A 21371-nucleotide genomic window follows, 5' to 3' on the forward strand; every position below is an offset into this window, starting at 1 on the left:
TCTTTAACCTATGCTAATACTACCTCCACTCACATAATCTGCATCTTAAGACTTGAATAGCAGGTTAACTGTAAAGACTTGCATTCTAACCAGTATTCTGTAAACTGTGTGACTTCATACACCCTTCTCTGATCAGAACCTTCCACACACCTGACGAAGGAACAGCGATTCCGAAAGCTTGTGGGATTACTATCAAATAAACTGGTTGGACTTTAACCTGGTGTTGCGAGACTTCTTACTGTACTTACATTTGAAGGATGGTAACATTGTGGTTATGTTACTGCACTAATAATTCAACAACTCAGTCTAATAATCAAGAGATATGGGCATCACATCAAAGCAGCTGGATATTTTTAATTCAACAGAATTGATCTGGAATTAAAAACTAGAATCGATTAAGTGACAGACTATTAGATTGTTGTAAACACCCACCTGATTCACTGATGTCATTTAGGGGAGGAAATCTGTTGCACTTACAAAGTCAGCTGTGACTTCAGATCCTCAGCGATGTGCTTAATTAACTGCCTTCTGGAGTGCACCCCCCGCCCCCTGCTTGGTTCTGGCGTGTGGCCCTGTTGCATTCAAGAAAACGCATCACCACCACCTTTTGAAGGGCAGCTGAGGATAGGTGATGTTGCAGGCCTTGTCAGTGACACCCATGATCCTTTGAATAAAGAAAAGATAAAAACCCAGCTGTCAGTTTTATTTGTCAAGTTAAGGGTAACTTTATACAGGAATTGGGATGAAGCGGCTAGAGAATTAATTTCATATAGGATTATTGCAGGCACCAATGAAGACTCCAGCTCAGATAAGTTTAGCTGCAGTTGTACAGATTCAAAGACTGCACTTCCTGTGATCTACCCAAAGGCAACTCCTTGGCTTATTACTTGCTGAAGCTTCACCCCTGAGTCATTTTCTTTGTGGCTTTTGTCTGTGCCAGTTTACTGTTGCTTTTTCACACCCTGATAGGGCAAGGATGCAGGTCCCAGTCTACCTCTGCCCGAATGGGAATTGTTGACATTGTTCTGAAACACTTACTAGCCAACTGAGCTCACTGCCCCCACTGCACTCCATGCATATTGAAAATCTGAAGATCAATCCAAGCAGTCTGGAATTCAAGTTTGAAGCTTACTTTTCTCATTGTGAATGAGCTGCTTGTGTACTGTGCAACCAGAGAAACATACTTGTTCATTTAATGCCAGTTTTTCTAACTGGTAATGTCGTATTTATTGCCGATTCCTATCCCTTGAAAGCATCAAGTTAATCTTCTATATTTAGGCTGGAGTCAGTATGAGACCCAGGTCGGGGCAGTAGGTTCTCTTCCCAGTAGGACATTAATGAACCAGAGAAGTCATTTGCTGAAACAAAAACAGAAAATGCTGGAAAATGTCAGCTGGTGTAACAGCATCTGTGGAGAGAGAATACAGCCAACGTTTCGTGCCTAGATGACCCTGATCGCCAGAGCTGACATTGATCTACAAATTACCAGAATTTTACATTTTGTCTTATGCTGCGATTTGAATTCTCAACTGTGTAACCAATCCAGTTACATAACCACTGCCCTACAATGTTTACCTGATGTTCTAGAGGAAGCCACTTTGTACAAAAAAAAGCTTTGTTTTAATTAGATGGCAACATGATTGCCACAATTAGTGTCAATTGCCTGATTATAAAGGGGATAAAACTGCCAGGGATTTCTGCTATGCAGTATACATGCAGAGGGTGCCAAATGAGAACGGCTGTTTTGTCTGTTATAAGCACCATTGTCAAATGGATTGACATTTCTCAGGCAAGCTTCCAGAGAAAGATTGTCTATCCCTGTGAACTGGTACTTCGCAGGATTGGGTGTATTACAGCAAGAATATCTAAGTTTTTCCGTACCTTGACGAAGTTAAAGTTTCAATATGATTTGGTTGCTTTGTATCTGTATTTTTTTTTTAGTGTAAGTGCTATTTTTGTTGTGTTTGCAGTTTGGTGGGAGGTCTTCTGACACTGAGCCCGGATTACTGCTTCGTGTTAGAGGATGAAGGCAGTGTATGTGGTTATGCCCTTGGAACTGTGGACGTGAAACCATTTTGTACAAAGTGCAAAGTCTCCTGGATACCCGCTATGCGGGAGAAGTATATGAAACCAGAGGCGAGTAAGGACCTTTCAGAAGAGCAGGTATTCTCTCAGAATAACTGGCTTTGCATTTACTGTAAATTCCATGTGTGGTTTTAAGAGAATCTTAATGGGGCAGCACAGTGGTTAACATTGCTGCTTCACAGTTCCAGGGACCTGGGTTTGATTCCAAGCTTGGGTCACTGTCTGTGTAGAGTTTGCACATTATCCTCGTGTCTGCGTGGGTTTCCTCTGGGCGCTCCGGTTTCCTCCCACAGTCCAAATTGGTGCAGGGTAAATACGATTAAGGAGATGAATGCGTGGCTCAAGGATTGGTGTAGGAGAAATGGGTTTGAATTTATGGGGCACTAGCACCAGTATTGGGGCAGGTGGGATGGTCTTCGTCTGAATCATGCTGGGACCACAGTCCTGGTGAATTGTATAACTAGGACTGTAGATAGGGCTTTAAACTAATTAGTGGGTGGGGGAAATAACAAAACCTAAAGTAAAGGAGAGAGTATGTATGCAGGTTAATGTTGAGGATGTTCCACTAATTAAAGGAGTAAGGGGCATGAGAGAGGTTAGTAGCGTTTCTACAAATAAGGTCCAGATAAAGGCTGGTATAAAGACATTTTACCTGAATGCACAAAGCATTCAGAACAAAGTAAATGAGCTGATGGCGCAAGTCAGCACAAATGGGTATGATCTAATGGCCATTACGGAAATGTGGTTGCGGGGTGACCGGGACTGGGAACTGAATATCCAGGGGTATCAGGCGTTTAGGAAGGATAGGCAGGAGGAAAAAGGAAGTGGGGTAGCTCTGTTAATAAAGGATAATATCAGGGTGGTAGTAAGAGAAGATGTAGGCTCCAAAGAGCAAAACGTGGAATCGTTGTGGGTGGAGATAAGGAATAGTAAGGGGAGAAAGACCCTGGTGGGTGTGGTCTATAGGCCCCCAAATAATAACTTTGAGGTGGGGCGGGCTATAAACAAACAAATAATTGATGCGTGCAGAAACGGAACGGCGATAATTATGGGGGATTATAATCTGCATATTGATTGGTTGACCCAAGCCGGACACGGTGGATTTGAGGAAGAGTTCTTGGAATGCTGTTGGGATAGTTTCCTTGAACAGTATGTAACGGAACCTACGAGGGAGCGAGCGTCTTAGATCCGATACCGTGTAACGAGGCAGGTAGAATTAGGAATCTTCTTGTGAGGGATCCTGTTGGGATGAGTGATCATAGTATGGTTGAATTTCTGATGCAGATGGAGGATGAGAAAGTAGGGTCTCGAACCTGTGTCCTCTGTTTGAACAGAGGGGAGTATGATGAGATAAGGGCGGAATTGGCGAATGTAGATTGGGGGTGCGGATTGGTTGGTAGGATGGCTGAGGAACAGTGGAGGATTTTTAAGGAGATCTTTTTCGGAACTCAGTAGAAATATATTCCAATGGTAAAGAAGGACCGTAAGAGAAGAGATAACCAGCCATATGAAGCTAAACTAGCTCTAAATATAAAAAATGACAGTAAAAGTTTTTACAAATATATAAAGAGGAGGAGACTGTCTAGAGTGAATGTTGGACCCTTGGAGGATGAGAGGGTGGATTTAGCGGTGGGTGACGAGGAAATGGCTGAGGCTTTAAATAAATTTTTTTGTGTTAGCCTTCACGGAGGAGGACACAAATAGCTTGCCGAATATTAAAGATAGAAGGATGGTAGGAGATGAGGTCTTTAATGCAATTACTGTCACTAGAGAGGTAGTGCTTGATAGATTAGTGGGACTGAAGGTAGACAAGTCCCCGGGACCGGATGGAATGCATCCCAGGGTTCTGAAAGAAATGGCAGAGATGATAGTGGATGCCTTAGTAATTATTTATCAAATTTCACTGCACTCTGGGGAAGTGCCAGAAGATTGGAAAATGGCTACTGTTACACCGCTGTTTAAAAAAAGGTAGCAGACAAAAGGCAGGGAATTATAGGCCGGTTAGTTTAACGTCCGTAGCTGGAAAAATGCTAGAATCCGTCATCAAAGAAGAAATAGCGAGACACCTAGAAAAGAACGGTTTGATCACACAGACACAGCACGGATTTGTGAAGGGGAAGTCGTGTTTGACAAATTTATTGGATTTCTATGAGGATGTGACTAGTGTGGTAGACAGAGGGGAACCGGTGGATGTGGTGTTTATAGATTTCCAGAAGGTGTTTGATAAGGTGCCTCACAAAAGGTTAGGGTGCATGAAGTTGGGGGTTACTGTGGATAGAGGATTGGTTGTCTAAAAGGAAGCAGAGAGTTGGAATCAATGGGTGCAATTCTGGTTGGCAGTTGGTGACTAGTGGAGTGCCGCAGGGATCTGTGCTGGGGCCTCAACTGTTTACCATTTACATAGACGATCTGGAGGAGGGGGCTGAGTGTAGGGTAACGAAATTTGCTGATGATACGAAGATGAGTGGAAAAGCAAATTGCTTGGTGTGGAGAGTCTGCAGAGATCTGGTAGGCTGAGTGAGTGGGCGAGGACCTGGTAGATGGAGTGTAATGTTAGCAAATGTGATGTTATCCACTTTAGTAGAAATAATCATAGGAGGGATTATTATTTAAAAGGCAAAAAACTGCAGCATGTTATGGTGCAGAGGGACCTGGGGGTCCTTGTACACGAGTTGCAAAAACCCAGTCTGCAGGTGCAGCTGGTGATAAAGAAGGCAAATGGAATGTTGGCCTTTATAGCGAGGGGGGGGTAGAATATAAAAGCAAGGAGGTCTTGCTGCATCTGTACAGGGCCCTGGTGAGGTCGCAACTGGAGTACTGTGTGCAGTTTTGGTTGCCGCATTTGCGAAAGGATATATTGCCCTTGGAAGGAGTGCAGTGAAGATTCACTAGGCTGATACGGAGAAGAGGCGGTTAGCCTATGAGGAGAGATTAAATAGACTGGATCTGTATTTGTTGGAGTTTAGAAGGCTGAGGGGGAATCTTATAGAGACATATAAGATAATGAAGGGGCTAGATAGGGTAGAGGTAGAGAGATTCTTCCTGCTTCGAAAGGATAGCAGGACTAGAGGGCACAGCCTCAAAATAAGGGGGGGGACAGTTTAGAACAGAGTTGAGGAGGAACTTTTTCACTCAAAGGATGGTGAGTCTCTGGAATTCTCTGCCCATTGAATTGGTGGAGGCTACCTCGCTGAATATATTTAAGTCATGGGTAGATAGATTTCTGGTAGACGAGGGAATTAAGGGTTATGGGGAGAAAACGAAGTGGAACTGATCCACTTCAGATCAGCCATGATCTTGTTGAATGGCGGGGCAGGCTCAAAGGGCTAGATGGCCTACTCCTGCTCTTATTTCTTATGTTCTTATGTTGTAAAGATGTGCGGGTTAGGTTGATTGGCCATGCTAAAAATGCCCCTTAGTGTCCTGGGATGTATTGTTTAGAGGGATTAGTGGGTAAAATATATAGGGATAGGGGGATGGGGCCTGGGTGGGATTGTGGTGGGTGCAAACTCGAAGGGCCGAATGGCCTCTTTCTGTACTGTAGGGTTTCTACGATGCTATGACTTCTATTATCTCAATCCTGGCACAAGAAAATGCACTTTGATTCTCGTATCCAGAGAATTCGAAACTGAATCTGTATTTTTGTAAGTCTTTATTTTTACCTGCACGAAGTAACTCAGTATTTTATTCCTGACGCTTGGCCACAATCTGACAGCTCCGTGGCTAAATTAGGTATTGCAATTATGGAAGTAGGGGACTGATTTGTTGTCCATAGATTGCCAGAGCACTTGTCAAAAATAATCACAAAATAACCTCCTTCCACAACAAAAATAGAAAATGCTAGAAATATCTTGGGTCTGACGGCATTTGTGGAGCGAGAACAAAACTAACGTGTTGAGTCTGGAGGATTCCTGGTCGGAGCTATTGCCACATCTAATAGCAGGAGGTGTATTTGTCCCATGCTGTGGGCCTATGTGACCTAACCCTATATAACAGCACTGTGTGCAAATAGAACATAGAACATTACAGCGCAGAACAGGCCCTTCGGCCCACGATGTTGCGCCGACCAGTTAAAAAAAAACAATGACCCACTAATCTAAACCAATCCCTTTTCGTCCATAAACCTATCCACGGATCTCTTAAACGCCCCCAAACTAGGCGCATTTACAACTGCAGCAGGCAGGGCATTCCAATCCCTCACCACCCTCTGGGTAAAGAACCTACCCCGACATCCGTCCTATAACTACCCCCCCTTAATTTAAAGACATGCCCCCTCGTGCTAGCTTTCTCCATCCGAGGAAAAAGGCTATCACTGTCCACCCTATCTAAACCTCTAATCATCTTATATGTTTCAATAAGATCCCCTCTTAGCCGCCTTCTTTCTAGCGAAAACAACCCCAAATCCCTCAGTCTCTCCTCATAGGACCTCCCCTCCATACCAGGCAACATCCTGGTAAACCTCCTCTGCACCCTCTCCGAAGCCTCCACATCCTTCCTGTAATGTGGGGATCAGAACTGCACACAGTAATCCAAGTGCGGCCGCACCAGAGTTGTGTACAGTTGCAACATGACGCTGCGACTCCTAAATTCAATCCCCCTACCAATAAACGCCAAGACACCGTATGCCTTCTTAACAACCTTATCTACTTGATTCCCAACTTTCAGGGATCTATGTACACATACACCTAGATCCCTCTGTTCATCCACACTATTCAAAGTCCTCCCGTTAGCCCTATACTCAACACATCTGTTATTCCTACCAAAGTGAATCACCTCACACTTCTCTGCATTAAACTCCATCCGCCACCTCTCGGCCCAGCTCTGCAACCTGTCTAAGTCTCCCTGCAAACTATGACACCCTTCCTCACTATCTACCACACCTCCGACTTTGGTGTCATCAGCAAATTTACTAATCCACCCAGCTATACCCTCATCCAGATCATTAATAAAAATTACAAACAGCAGTGGCCCCAAAACAGATCCCTGAGGCACACCACTCGTAACCAAACTCCATGACGAATATTTACCATCAACCACCACCCTCTGTCTCCTATCTGCTAGCCAATTCCTGATCCAATTTCCTAGACTCCTCAATCCCATACATCTGCATTTTCTGCAGAAGCCTACCATGGTGAACCTTATCAAACGCCTTACTAAAATCCATATACACCACGTCAACTGCCTTACCCCCATCCACCTCTTTGGTCACTTTCTCAAAAAACTCAATAAGGTTAGTAAGGCACGACCTACCCGCTACAAAACCATGCTGACTACCTCCAATCAATTCATTACTCTCCAAATAACTATAAATCCTATCCCTAATAATTTTTTCTAAAACCTTGCCCACAACAGAAGTAAGACTCACCAGTCTATAATTCCCGGGGAAGTCTCTGTTCCCCTTCTTAAACAATGGGACAACATTCGCTATCCTCCAATCTTCCGGTACTATACCAGAGACCAACGACGACCTGAAGATCAGAGCCAGAATGGAAACTTCTTTGTGTTGCCCTGACTTTGCTAACACCTTTCTCCTTTCTTTCTCCTCACCCCTTTTCCGTGAAGCACTTTGAGGTGTTTTTCTGACTTGGAATGCTTTATGAAAGACTCCCAAATTCAATTGGGTGCAGTTGGTGAATTTGACTGTTATTAAGATTATACACTTGGCGGTCAAGGCAGATTGACCAGAGTGATTTAATCTGTGTACCTGAACAGGCTCCTAGTGACGACTAGGAGATTTTCACAGTAACATCACTGCGGTGCTAATTAAGCCTACTTGTGACATTAATATATAAACTTTAAAAACGTCAGCCTATTTGTGCACAGCAAACTCCCATCAGCAAAGTGATAATGACAGATGATTTTTTTTGTGATGTTGATTGAGGGATATTTTGGACAAGGCACTGTTTGCATTGGGGAATCTTGCTGTACAGTTAACAATCCATTGAACCTTTTGCACGAATTACAAAAGGTTAGTATGCAGGTGCAGCAAATCATTGGGCAAAAGTATGTTTCAATTATACAGGGCATTAGTGAGATTTTATTAAAGAAGAATGTAAATGCATTAAAAGCAGTTCAGAAAGTTTAATACCTAGAATGGGCTTACGAGGAAAGGTTGGACAGACTAGTTTTGTATCCACCAGAGTCTAGAAAAGTGATTTGAAACATACAAGATCCTTATGGGATTTGACAGTCGATGTGGAGAGGCAACAGATGCACAGCCTTTGAATATTCTTAAGGCAGAGATGATAAGCAAGGGTTACAGAGGTAGAAGGGAATGTGGAGTTGAATTTATAATCAAGATCAGCAGCGATTTTGCTAAATGGCAGAGCAGGCTAGGGCTGACTGGTTTTCTACTCCTAGTTCATAAGTATTTAATCTGCTGTAAGAATTTTTAGCAAGTATTTGTTTTCAGCGCCCGTTCTCCTTCTTATTCCCCTTGTTCCTTCCAGTTCATCTTTAAAAACTATAAAGAGGCTCATTCTTATTGATTACCACAGAATCCCTACAGTACAGAAGGAAGCCGTTCGGCCTATCAAGTCTGCACCAACTCTCCAAAAGGGCATTACCCCAGGCCCTCCCATCCGCCTTATCCGTAAAATCCCACACGTTTGCCATGACTAATCCAAATCCACCTAACTTGCACTTCGTTGGACTGTTGGAGGAAATCCATGCAGCAAACCATGTAGACATGGAAAGAATATGCAAATTCACATAATCACCTGAGGCCAAAATTGAACCCCAGCCCCTGGTACTGAGGCAACAATGCCACCATGCTCATTAAGTATTCAGGCATACCTAGTGCCAGTAAGGGGAAAGAGCTTAAATTTGTATAGCAGTTTTCATGCTGTCAAAGTGCAGCCCCTCATAGCCCTCAAACTCATTGCTCCAAGAAGAATGAATCCAGCTGAACAGTTACTGCTTAAGGTGGAAATATCCTCAGTGCTGCTTGTGAAACTCTGCTGTATAACCAGATTTGACACTAGGGATCAGTGTTGGCCAGGACAGTGGGAGAGTTCCTAGAACAAAAAAGTACAGCGCAGGACCAGGCCTTCTGGCCCTCCAAGCCTGTGCCGATCATGATACCTGCCTAAACTAAAACGGTATGCACTTAGAATCTGTATCCTTCCATTTCCATCCCATTCTTGTGTTCATCTTGTTGCCCTTTAAATGCTGCTATCATATCTGCTCTCATCACCTCCCCAGGCAGCGTGTTCCTATTTCCTCATTGAACAGTGCCATGTGATTTTTTTTGTGTTGGACAGGCAAGTCTTTTAACTTTTGCATCTTAAGTGAACATTGTCATATATGAGTAAGTCTGTGAGTCACTCATCTTTGGTTTTCATGTAGAAGATGATGCTGAGCTTCCATGAAGAGCAACAAGGCCTGCCAGAAAGCTTCCTTGCCACCTTCCCCTCACTAATTAAAGTGGATGTTCACTCCAAGGTGACAGATCCCAGTGTTGCTAAGAGTATGATGGGTTGCTTGCTTTCATCATTAAAAGCTAATGGTAAGTCAATGTTTTGCATTCCTATCTGAAGAGAAATCAGTGATAGCTAATTATTGGACGCAAACGATGCACTGAATCATGTGGAATGCATCAAACCAGTTGTTATCTCTGGTTTGTTACCCGTGCCACGTACTAGCAAGGAGAAGAATCGGGGGAGAGAGCAGTTGAACGCGTGGCGAGAGGGATTCAGATACCTGGATAATTGGGGGTCATTCTGGGATAGGTGGGACTTGTACAAGCGGGACGGTCTACACCTGAAGAGGGGGTAGCAATATCCTTGGGGGGAATATTTGCTAATGCTCTTTGGGAGGGTTTAAACTAATTCAGCAAGGGGATGGGAATCTGAATTATAGCTCCAGTCTACAGGAGGTTGAGAGTAGTGAGGTCATGAATAAGGTTTCAAGGTTGCAGGACTGTACCAGTAGGCAGGAAGGTGGTTTGAAGTGTGTCTACTTCAATGCGAGGAGCATCCGGAATAAGGTGGGTGAAGTTGCAACATGAGTTGGTACCTGGGACTTCTATGTTGTGGCCATTTTGGAGACATGGATAGAGCAGGGACAGGAATGGTTGTTGCACGTTCCAGGGTTTAGATGTTTGTCAGAGCAGGGAAGGCAGTAAAAGAGGGGGCGGTGTGGCATTGTTAGTCAAGGACAGTATTACGGTGGCAGAAAGGACGTTTGATGAGGACTCATCCATTGAGATAGCATGGGCTGAGGGTAGAAACACGAAAGGAGGTCACCCTGTTGGGAGTTTTCTATAGGCCTCTGAAAAGTTCCAGAGATGTAGAGGAAAGGATTGCAAAGATGATTCTGGATAGGAGCGAAAGTAACAGGGTAGCTGTTATAGGGGACTTTTACTTTACAAATGTTGACTGGAAAAGCTATGGTTCGAATACGTTAGATAGGTCAGTTTTTGTCCAATGTGTGCAGGAGGGTTTCCTGAAACAGTATGTAGGCAGGCCACATTGGATTTGATACTGGGTAATGAACCAGACCAGGTATTAGATGTGGATGTAGGTGAACACTTTAGTGATAGTGACCACAATTGGGTTATGTTTACTTTAGTGATGGAAAGGGATAGGTATATACCACAGGGCAAAAGTTAAAGCTGGGGGAAAGGAAATTATGATGCGATTAGGCGAGATTTAGGATGTGGAAGGAAACTGCAGGGGATGGGCACAATTGAAATATGGAGCTTGTTCAAGGAACAGCTACTGCATGTCCTTGATAAGTATGTTCACTAAAGAAGTTGAATCTTGTGTGAAGAGGAAGAAGGAGACTTAAGTCAAGATGAGACATGAAGGCTCAGTTGGGCGCTTGACAGTTACAAGTTAGCCAGGAAGGACCTAAAGAGAGAGCTAAGAAGAGCCGGGGGGACATGAGAAGTCTTTGGCAGGTAGGATCAAGGAAAACCCTAAAGCTTTCTATCGGTATCTCAAGAATAAAAGAATGACTAGGGTAAGATTAGGACCAATCAAGGACAGCAGTAGGAAGTTATGCGTGGAGTCCAAAGAGATAGGAGAGGCGCTAAATGAATATTTTTTTGTCAGTATTCACACAGGAAAAAGACAGTATCGAAGAGAATACTGAGGTCTAGGCTATTAGTCTAGATGGGATTGAGGCTCATAAAGAGGTGTTAGCAATTCTGGAAAGTGTAAAAATAGATAAGACCCCTGGGCCAGATGGGATTTATCCTAGGCTTCTCTGGGAGGCTAGGGAGGAGATTGCAGAACCTTTGGCTTTGATCTTTAGGTCGTCATTGTCTACAGGAATAGTACCAGAATACTGAAGGATAGCAAATGTTGTCCCCTTGTTTAACAAGGGGAGTAATTATAGACAGTGAGCCTTATTTCTGTTGTAGGCAAAGTTTTGGAAAAGATTATAAGAGAGGATTTATAATCATCTAGAAAGGAATAATTTGATTAGGGATAGTCAGCACGGTTTTGTGAAGGGTAGGTTGTGCCTCACAAACCTTATTGAGTTCTTTGAGAAGGTGACCAAAGAGGTGGATGAGGGTTAAGCAGTTGATGTGTATATGGATTTCAGTAAAGCATCTGGTAAGGTTCCCCATGGTAAGCTATTATAGAAGATAGAGGCATGGGATTGAGGGTGATTTAGTAGTTTGGATCAGAATTGGCTAGCTGTAAGAAGACAGAGGGTGGTGGTAGAGGGTGGTGGTTGATGGGAAATGTTCTTCCTGGAATTCATTTACTAGTGATGTACCAAAAGGATCTGTTTTGGGGCCACTGATGTTTGTCATTTTTATAAGTGACCTGGATGAGGTGTAGAAGGATGGGTTAGTAAATTTGTGGATAACATTAAAGTCGGTGGAGTTGTGGACAGTACAGAAGGATGTTGCAGATTACAGAGGGACATAGATAAGCTGCAGAGTTGGGCTGAGAGGTGGCAAATGGAGTTTAATGTGGAAAAGTGTGAGGTGATTCACTTTGGAAGAAGTAACAGGAATATAGAGTACTGGGTTAATGGTAAGTTACTTGGTAGTGTGGATGAGTAGAGAGATCTCCATGTCGACATGCATAGATCCCTGAAAGTTGGTACCCAGGTTGATAGAGTTGTTAAGAAGGTGTACAGTGTGTTAGCTTTTATTGGTAGAGGGATTGAGTTTCAGAGCCATGAGGTCATGTTGCAGCTGTACAAAACTCTGGTGCAGCTGCACTTGGAGTGCTGCATACAGTTCTGGTCACCGCATTATTGGAAGGATGTGGAAGCATTGGAAAGGGTGCAGAGGAGATTTACCAGGATGTTGCCTGGTATGGTGGGAAGGTGTTATGAGGAAAGACTGGGGGTCTTGAGGCTGTTTTCGTTAGAGAGAAGGTTAAGAGGTGACTTAGAGGCATACAAGATGATCAGAGGGTTAGATAGGATGGACAGTGAGAGCCTTTTTCCTTGGATGGTGATGGCTAGCACGAGGGGACATAACTTTAAATTGAGGGGTGATAGATAAGCGACAGATGTCAGAGGGTAGTAAGGATATGGAATGCCCTGCCTGCAACAGTAGTGGACTCGCCAGCATTAAAGGCATTTAAATCGTCATTGGATAAACATATGGATGATTTTGGAATAGTGTAGGTTAGGTGGGCTTTAGATTGGTTTCTCAGAGCACCGCAACATCAAGGGCTGAAGGGCCTGTGCTGCACTGTAATGTTCTATTTTCTAAATGATTACCTCTCGAATATTAATTTTTTTTTATTTCTCCCACATTCTTGGAAATTCTACAAATGAATTGGTTACTGCCCAAACATGTCCCTTTCTAAAAGAATTCATGTTCTAGGTTTTGGCTGTGTGTTTCTCTCTCCTACAGTGAGGATCTTGGTCGAGATATTTAACTGGAAGATGAGCCTTAGCCAGCTTACATTTGAAGTACATGGTGCACAATGATTGTCAATTAGAGAACTGCAAATAGACGTGTTTGATTGGGCTAAGGATTGTGTAATATCTGATCCCTTGGCAAATCTCCAAGTAACCTACAGCCCCTTGAGGCTAGTGTTGAGAAAATGTACTTTTTTCCACTGAAGGGTTTGATTTGATTTATTGTCACATGTATTAATATACAGTGAAAAGTATTGTATCTTGTGTGCTATACAGACAAAGCAAACTCTTCATAGAGAAGAAGAGTGCCAAATGTCATGTTATATTCATAGTTAGGGTGTAGAGAAAGATCAACTTAGTGTGAGGTAGGTCCAAGTCTGGCAGCAGTGAAAGTGCTGTTTTTGAGTCAGTTGGTACGTGACCTCAGACTTTTGTATTCTTTTCCCAATGGAAGAAGGTGAAGAGAGAATGTCCGGGGTGCGTGGCTTCCTTAATTATGCTGGCTGCTTTGCTGGGGCAGCAGGAAGTGTAGACAGAGTCAATGGATGGGAAGCTGGTTTGCATGATGGACTGGGCTTCATTCATGACCCTTTGTAGTTTCTTGCAGACTTGGGCAGAGTAGGAGCCATATCAAGCTGTGATGCAACCAGAAAGGACTTCCATTAGAGGGGTAGGTGACTTCTATCTTCAGTGATATCCTGCCTGGTAATTGCGAGACCCTAGAATGTCATGGATAATGAGCAAAACAACCAATCAAAACGGTGTTGTCCATGAAGTCAGCCCTTCAACATTGATATCACTGCCCTGCGAGAGTCCTGAAGAGCAGCTGAGGGAAGATGGCAGTGGTTGCACCACCTTGTGAAGAGAAAAATCCACGGATCAGCCCAAGATGCATGGAATTGGAGTCAGTACCAAGAACAAACTTGTCAGCTGACTTTGGAACTCGCTGTCAGCATCAATGAGCATCTTAGCCCCTCCATCCACAATTTGCCAAGAACCAGCAGGTAGCAGCCATGAGTGTTTACCCCCAACCCTTGATGTCATTGAGTCCAAAGAAGGCTTCTATTCCACCCTAGCACCATGCAGTCCAATATTTCTAAGGAGAATGAGATCATCACCCTCAATGCCAGGGTTGTAAAGGACTCCCAACTCTGGAAAGGAGTTGGAATTTGCAACTCCGCGATTTCCCTACTCGCGTGGAAATGCATGGAACGCTAGCTTGTCATCACTAGCACGCTGTTCCATCAAACCAAGTCCAGGACTTCCTGAAGACTGCTACAGTCGAAGCACTGGCACATGATCATCTTTGTCATTGCTGATCCTGAAACCAAAAGATGCCCTCATCCCCAAAATAATGACCAGTGCCGATGATTGCTGGACCATCCATTCCACTATGTCGTTCAATCTTCACTGGAAGCAGCGGAGGATGAAGAAACAGCCCTTGTAACAATGTCTTCAGCAAAACCTCAAGTGTTTATTCTAATAAAGTGGAGGAAAACTGGAAAGAACACCATTGCAATCTGTGGAGAAACCATTGGCTACAAGAGCAGAAAACACCAAGACTGGTTCGATGAGAACAACCACACCATCCAAGACCTCATCAACAAGAAAAAGAAAGGTCTTTGTGCTTGACAAAATATCGTAACCAGCAAGGCTAGAGAAGAGATAGGCAGGGGTACAAAGAAGATCTAGGGAAATCAAGAAACAGTGATGGACTGGACTGAGAAAACTAAGGAGCTGCAACTCTTCACTGACTAATATAGCACTCCAGGCTGTTTCAATGCCATCAAGGCAATATCTTGACCCAACACTACACCTCAAACCGTTACAGAATGAGGATTGAACTCTCCTCAGAGACCAAGAATACATCAGCCCTCAATGGAGGAATGCTCCAAAGAACTCCTAAACTGTGATATAATCCATAGATTAAGGGAGGCAATGGTCTAGAGGCATTATCACTAGACTATTAATCCAGAAACTCAGCTAAAATTCTGAGGACCTGGGTTCGAATCCTGCCACAGCAGATAGTGAAATTTGAATTCAATTAAAAAAATCTGGAATTAAGAATCTAATGACCATGAAACCATTATCGGAAAAACCCATTTGGTACATTCATGTTGTTTGGGGAGGGAAATCTGTCGTTGTTACCTAGTCTGGTCTACATGTGACTCCAGAGCCACAACATTGTGGTTGCGTCTCAATTGCCCTTGGGCAACTGGGGACGGACAATAAATGCTGACCAGCCAGTGACGCCCATGTCCTAAGAAGTAATTTTTAAAAATTGTTTTTGAGGAAATCCCCCAATTCATCATCAAATATGATCTTGAATACAGTGAAATGTATTGTTTCTTGCATGTCATACAGATAAAACGTACGGCTCTTAGAGTAGGGGAGAAGAAAAGGATGGGGTACCGAACATAATGTTTCAGTTAGGTTGAAGAGAAAAATCAGCTTAATATCTGATAGGTTTATTCAAAAGTCTGACAGCAATAAAGAAGCTGTTTTTGAATTGGTCAGTATGTTTTCAGACTTTTGTATCTTTTACCTGACGAAAGGAGGTGGAAGAGAGGTATATCTAGGATGCATAGGGTCCTTGATTATGTTGGCTGCTTTCCCGAGACAGCAAGAAATGGGGTGGCATGATGGCACAGTTGTTAGCACCTCACAGTGCAAGGGACCCAGGTTCGATTCCCAGCTTTGGTCACTGTCTGTGTGGAATTTGCACGTTCTCCCCATGTCTGTGTGAGTTTCCTCCAGGTGCTCTGGTTTCCTCCCACAGTCCAAAAGATGTGCTGGTTAGGTACATTGGACATGCTAAGTTCTCCCTCAGTGTGCCCAAACAGGTGGTGGAGTGTGGCGACTGGGGAATTTTCATAGTAACTTCATTGTAGTGTTACGGTAAGCCTATTTGTGACACTAATAAATAAACTTTAAAGTGTAGATGGAGTCAATGGATGGGAGGCTGGTTTGCATGTTGGACTGAGCTATGTTCCCAACCTTTTGTAGTTTCTTGCAGTCTTGCTCAGAGCCATACTGAGCTATGATACAAGCGAATAGGACGCTTTCTAGGTGCATCTGTAAAATTTGGTAAGAGTTGTAGTGGACAAGCTAAATTTCTTTAGCCTTCTGAGCAAGTAGTCATTGGGCTTTCTTAACTATCGTGTTGGCGTGGAGAGACCAGGACAGATTGTCCTCCATTATGTTTCCTGAAGTCGATGACTATCTGCTTTGTTGTATTGATATAGAGGGAGAGATTATCGTCATCACACCAGTTCACCAAATTCTCTACCATCTGGGACACCAGAAATTTCAGCCAACCTCAGGGATGCCTCAGGAGGCCATTTGGTCCATCAAATCTGCACCAAGCACAATCCCACCCAAGTCCTATCCTCGCAACCCCATGCATTTACCATTAATAGTCCCCCTGACACTAAAGGGCAACTTTAGCATAGCCAATCCATCCAACACACACATCTTTAGACCATAGGAAGAAACCAGAGCACCCAGAAGAAACTCCCACAGACATGGTAAGAATGTGCAGACTCCACACAGACAGTAACCTGAGGCTGGAATCGAACCCAGGTCTCTCATGGCGTGAGGCAGCAGTGCTAACCACTGTGCCACTTTGCCACTCTGTATTGTGAGTAATTCTGGAATCCACATGGGAGTGCAGAGCAGATTTACCAGGATGTTGCCTGGCTGGAGAGTTTATGAAGAGTGGTTGGATACTCTAAAATTATCTTCCTTGGAGCAGAGGAGATTGAGGATGCGAAGCCAAGGCATACAAGGCTTTGGGCCAAGTGCTGGAAAATGGCATTGTAATAGTTTGGGTGGTTTGTCTTGGGTGCAGATGAGATGGGGCTGAAGGGCCTCTTTCAGTGCTGAACTTTTTCTGACTCTGACATGAGAGAGAGAATAACACCCTGTGATGTACAGATACTATATTTTGCTTTGGGTGCATTTTTATTTGGTAACTGAGGCACTGCTGTAGCTTTGTTTCCCGTTTTATGACCCCATTCCTTCTATTTGATTCCAACTGCTGGAAATAGCATTTAGATACTTGCATTTCTAATTGGTTGACATATTTCTAATTTAAAAGTTAATTATGCAATGTTTATATAAATATAAATTGTCGTGTCAAACATTCAAACATCAATGTGTCTAATCAAGACCTAGGATTGCTTTGAAACACTTGATTCTATCTTGTAACACTGAACTTCTTAATCCTAAATTGCAGTTGCAGGATACATTAGTTAGGCCCAAGGCCCATGTTTCAGGTATGTTGAAATGTGCTCTCCTAACAAGCAGCATGCTTATGCTGTCTTGCAAACTCCTGAATTTCACCCGAAATTCTGAATGTGTGGGGATGGTATGGGGAAGCGGGGCCTTGGTTGAATTGACACATTCTTGTTACTGGGTAGCAGTAGAAAGGAAATGTCACTGACATAGCTTCTACGTAACAGCAGCAATTTGCATTTTTATAGCACCTTTAATGCAGCTAAACCTGCCAGGGTGCTCTACAGGAGCAATTATCAAACAAAATTTGATATCAAGCCAGGTGAGATATTGGGATAAGCGATCAAAAGTTTTTTCAGTCAAGTGGCTGAAAGATGACAAAGGATAGATGGCCTGTGACGGATCCAGGGTATTTCGGAGTGCCTATTCCACTACAGGTTGTTTGCAGTGGGTTCTGATGAGTTAAATTCCTACTTTTTTTTTAGGGTCCCGAGGAGCATTCTGTGAAGTAAAACCCAATGATCGACGAGGACTGGAATTCTACAGAAAACTGGGCTTCTTGGAGTTGGCTAAAATGGAGGGATTCCCGAAAGAGATGTTGGTTCTGGGAAGGAACTTGTAACGGTTGCCCTGTGCTACGTAGTGTAATTAAAGGATGTGTATAATTAAATGTATCTAAATTTAGCCTTAAGCTGAATAACCTGTGTTTAATAATGTTTTATATTTTATCTTTTTTTATTTGAAATGCATAATAAGGTGAACTTGATCTAGATGGCACTTTGTGAAATGGGCGGAGCTCCACTGATGCAGTAACAAAGCAATGCCTTTTCCATTTTCTGTTTTTTGCCCTTTTTATTATTTTTCCCATCTCACGTCAGAAATTCTGTTATTAAACAGGAAGTTGGTAAGGAGGAGAATGGTTTCTCTCACTTCTGATGCCAGTAACAGACTGACAGTGTTTGCTTGCTGTGCAGCCATTTAAACCATTTTGTCATAATGAAGCTGTTTATACCTGACCCTCCATCACAGAGGAAAGTTTGGACATTTTGGCTTGCAGTGATGAAACGAGCCAAGTTCAGTTTGAATGAGGTTCTGGGATTTCCAACTGGTACCTTGGAGTCTGCTTTCTGCAGTATTGTTCTGTGAAAACTAATGGTCTTTTAGACTTTAAATTGATTCCTCTTTAAAAAGGCACCTTGCATGTAGAGATTCTTAAAATCTAATTTAGCATTTTATAGAATTGTTTCCCAATAAAGGATCAAACTGTAAATGTAAATCTGAAATAAGTGCACCAGTGCTAGGAATACACAGCCGGTTAGGCAACATCTGTAAAGGCGAAAGGCAGACTAATATTTTGAGTGCCTGCCCGTCAGAACCTGATTTGAGCTGTATATCTAAGCCATTTATTGAGGTGGGAGAATTTCTTTTGTATAAAGACCACCTGAAGTCAAACTTGGAAGTGGATCTACACTGGATTTCACGAGTAACAATGTAGACCTATAATTACCACTTTTAATACAGGTAGAATAGCCCAGTCCTTTATGTGACTTTACCTTCCTCCCCTGTACCCACAGCCCTCAGTAAATTTCAGTAACCTCCTATACATGTTGCCCTGTTGAGTAATGGTTTGTTCTGCTAAGAAGAGTTCATTGCAGAAGTTGATGTAGAGGAATTGAAATAGTAAACATGCAATTTCTGGTTTTGTGGCCTGGTTTGTTGCGTGGACCAGCAACCATTTGCCTTGTGACCAATTCTCCTGCGTTTGATTCTGGTATCTGTGTCCATGGTACGTCTTGTGGCAGTCAGGTTGGGAGGGACACTAAGGATGAGATGAGATCCCCTAATATCTGCAGCAAAGAGGAGGGAATCAGGAAGATGGGCACAAGCACTGAGCGAAGCCAGCGATACTCATAGCTTGTATTGTTTCTGGTATTTGGGAGGAAACAAGTTCACTTTTCCATGTTTATTATACTGACATCCACATTCCTGCTACTTCTACTTCTGCCTCTTTTCTGAAGAAGTCATTGTGATTCTCTCTCCACAGATGCTGTCAAACCTGCTGAGTTTTTCCAGCATTTTCTGTTTATTCCTGCAACTGGTATCTGTTTTCGCAACCTGTCTCTGTTATAGCTTTTTAAAAATTCTGCATTTAGTTGTCGCACTCGATTCTTAAATCCTGGATTGAGTGAAAATTAGCTGCAACTCATGTTAAATTCCATTCATTCTTGCCTGGATATTTTTCCAAACACTTATGAGTCTACATCTGCATGCACTATGCAAATTTAGCTTTTCTATTTATTCTCTTACCATGCCTGGTTTCATCAAACTGAGCAAAATACTCAAATGCAGTCAAAGTTTTCAGATCTCCTGCTCCCTGCCCCACCCATTACCACCTCACACATCTCAGCTTATCTCCAGTCAAATAGAAGAACTCTGTTATGTAATGTACTCAGAATTGGACAGAAATAATGTTGCTATTATATGATTCTATGTGAATGATGCAGGGAGCAGAAGGAATACAAAATTATCCAGGTACGGTTCCGGTCACATTCCCGGATCTAGCCACATAGAAATCTGATTTTACAGACTCCTCGAGGTCTACAGACCAATCTTGTTTGAAAATCCATGTTTTATAAAACCAGATTAATACCCTTTTAAATCATCTTTTCTGTCTCATTTCTGCCCTGCCCCTTACTATCTCCCAGATTACACTGCGACATGTTTGTGTATTTGGTTTCCTTGCTGCATACTTGAGACCAGCTGCTGGCTTCTTTGCTTCCTTTGGTTGTGCAGTGCTATTGTTTGCATAAGTGTTAGAAACCAATCTATGGGAACGGTATGGGGAGAATGGAGTTGCATGGAGATATGTGGGCTGTGCTGAAGAATCAGTGTTGTAGGAAGACTGTGGGTCTGTGATTCCAGAAACTGATAGCATGCCAGTGCGCACAAATCTCTGTAGAAACTAATGAGCCACTGTCTTTTGAGGGTAGGGAAGAAATTGAACCAAATACTTAGCAGATTGGATAGAGTTGCCTGCCTGTTAGATTTTCTGTTGCAAACATCAACCTGCTGTGTATTCTGGCACTTGGGTTTTTTGCCCCATTAGCTAAAATAGAAATGGCAACTTGTTTAACATTTCCTCACCAAATTGCCTTTGAGAAAGTGGACCACTGCAGTACATGCAATGTAGGTACTCAAAAATATGTAAGCTCCAGGATTTTTACCCAGTGACAGTGATGAACTCCAAGTCAGGATAACGTACAGTTGAGGGAGGTGTGCGGGTGACGGTGTTCCCATGCATCTGCCACTTGACCTAGGCAGTAGATGTTGAGAGCTTGGGTCATGATGCTTAAGGCAGGTTTCAGTGGTTCTTTCTCCTCCAAGGATTAAACTGATTCAGTATTTTTCATCAGGTAAAAGAAGGAAAGCTTTCTTTACACCCAATGGTATGGTTACAGATTCTAGCCTCCCAAACCTGAGGTGTGGCTAGTGCAAACATTGAGCTGTAAAACAATCGAATGAACATACTAGTGGCTTCAGTTTTACAGACTACGCTGGGGGTCCATATTGCCTGTCTTAAACTATAAAGCATATTAACTCTGATCATTACCATAATATTGTAACACCAAACTCTGCGGGTGCCAACCCTTCATTTATTTCTGTAACATGGGAATTTAGCCAAACTCCCTTACCTTCCACAGCCCATTTTCAAAATGCACAGACATACTGCTAGCTTTTGATAAGTTAACTGGTGTCCTTTTGCCAAAACTTCTGACACTCATCAGTGGAGTACAGTCCAGATAAGGAAAGAACTGTGTACATATAAATCTTTTAAAAAGATCATCTTTTTGTGTGTCTTTTGTTTTAAAATGTTAGGATGCAAGTTAAAAGGGTTTGTTTACTCAGTGTTAACTGTTCCGGTGTTGACCTAAACATATGCTTCTAGTCTGTTTTTAATCACGTCCCAATGACAGAAAATTCAACAGTTATGCTGATTTGTTGTTAACATGGATAAACTAAACCAGTCCTGGAGTGGGAACCCTAAGGGAAAATGTTTAGAAGCATAACCTAAGTGAACGTGGGAACCTGAGCAGCTAAAAACTCCTGGCTAATTGCTGCTTTTGGGATATTGTTCGAGGTGAAGCACCATTTCCTCTGTGGTTGTAGTTCACCATCAGTGTTAGGAAGCTCCATCTTCCCAATGATCTGGTTAT

General features: G+C 42.9%; 1 protein-coding gene across 3 annotated transcripts in view; it reads left to right on the forward strand.

The window, feature by feature from the left end:
* oga (O-GlcNAcase) overlaps positions 1-21000 on the forward strand; it is a 79157-nt gene extending 58157 nt beyond the window's left edge. For all 3 annotated transcript variants that reach the window (XM_080205976.1, XM_080205974.1, XM_080205975.1), the window contains 3 exons: positions 1971-2163; positions 9433-9592; positions 17643-21000. In XM_080205976.1, the coding sequence (XP_080062102.1) occupies positions 1971-2163; positions 9433-9592; positions 17643-17779 (490 nt within the window). In that variant the 3' untranslated portion in view covers positions 17780-21000. The remainder of the gene's footprint in view (positions 1-1970; positions 2164-9432; positions 9593-17642) is intronic.
* The last annotated feature ends 371 nt before the right edge of the window (positions 21001-21371 follow it).

This window comes from Carcharhinus amblyrhynchos, chromosome 17 (genome assembly GCF_965287045.1).
Source record: "Carcharhinus amblyrhynchos chromosome 17, sCarAmb.v2.hapA, whole genome shotgun sequence".
Classification (NCBI taxonomy): Eukaryota; Metazoa; Chordata; class Chondrichthyes; order Carcharhiniformes; family Carcharhinidae; genus Carcharhinus; species Carcharhinus amblyrhynchos.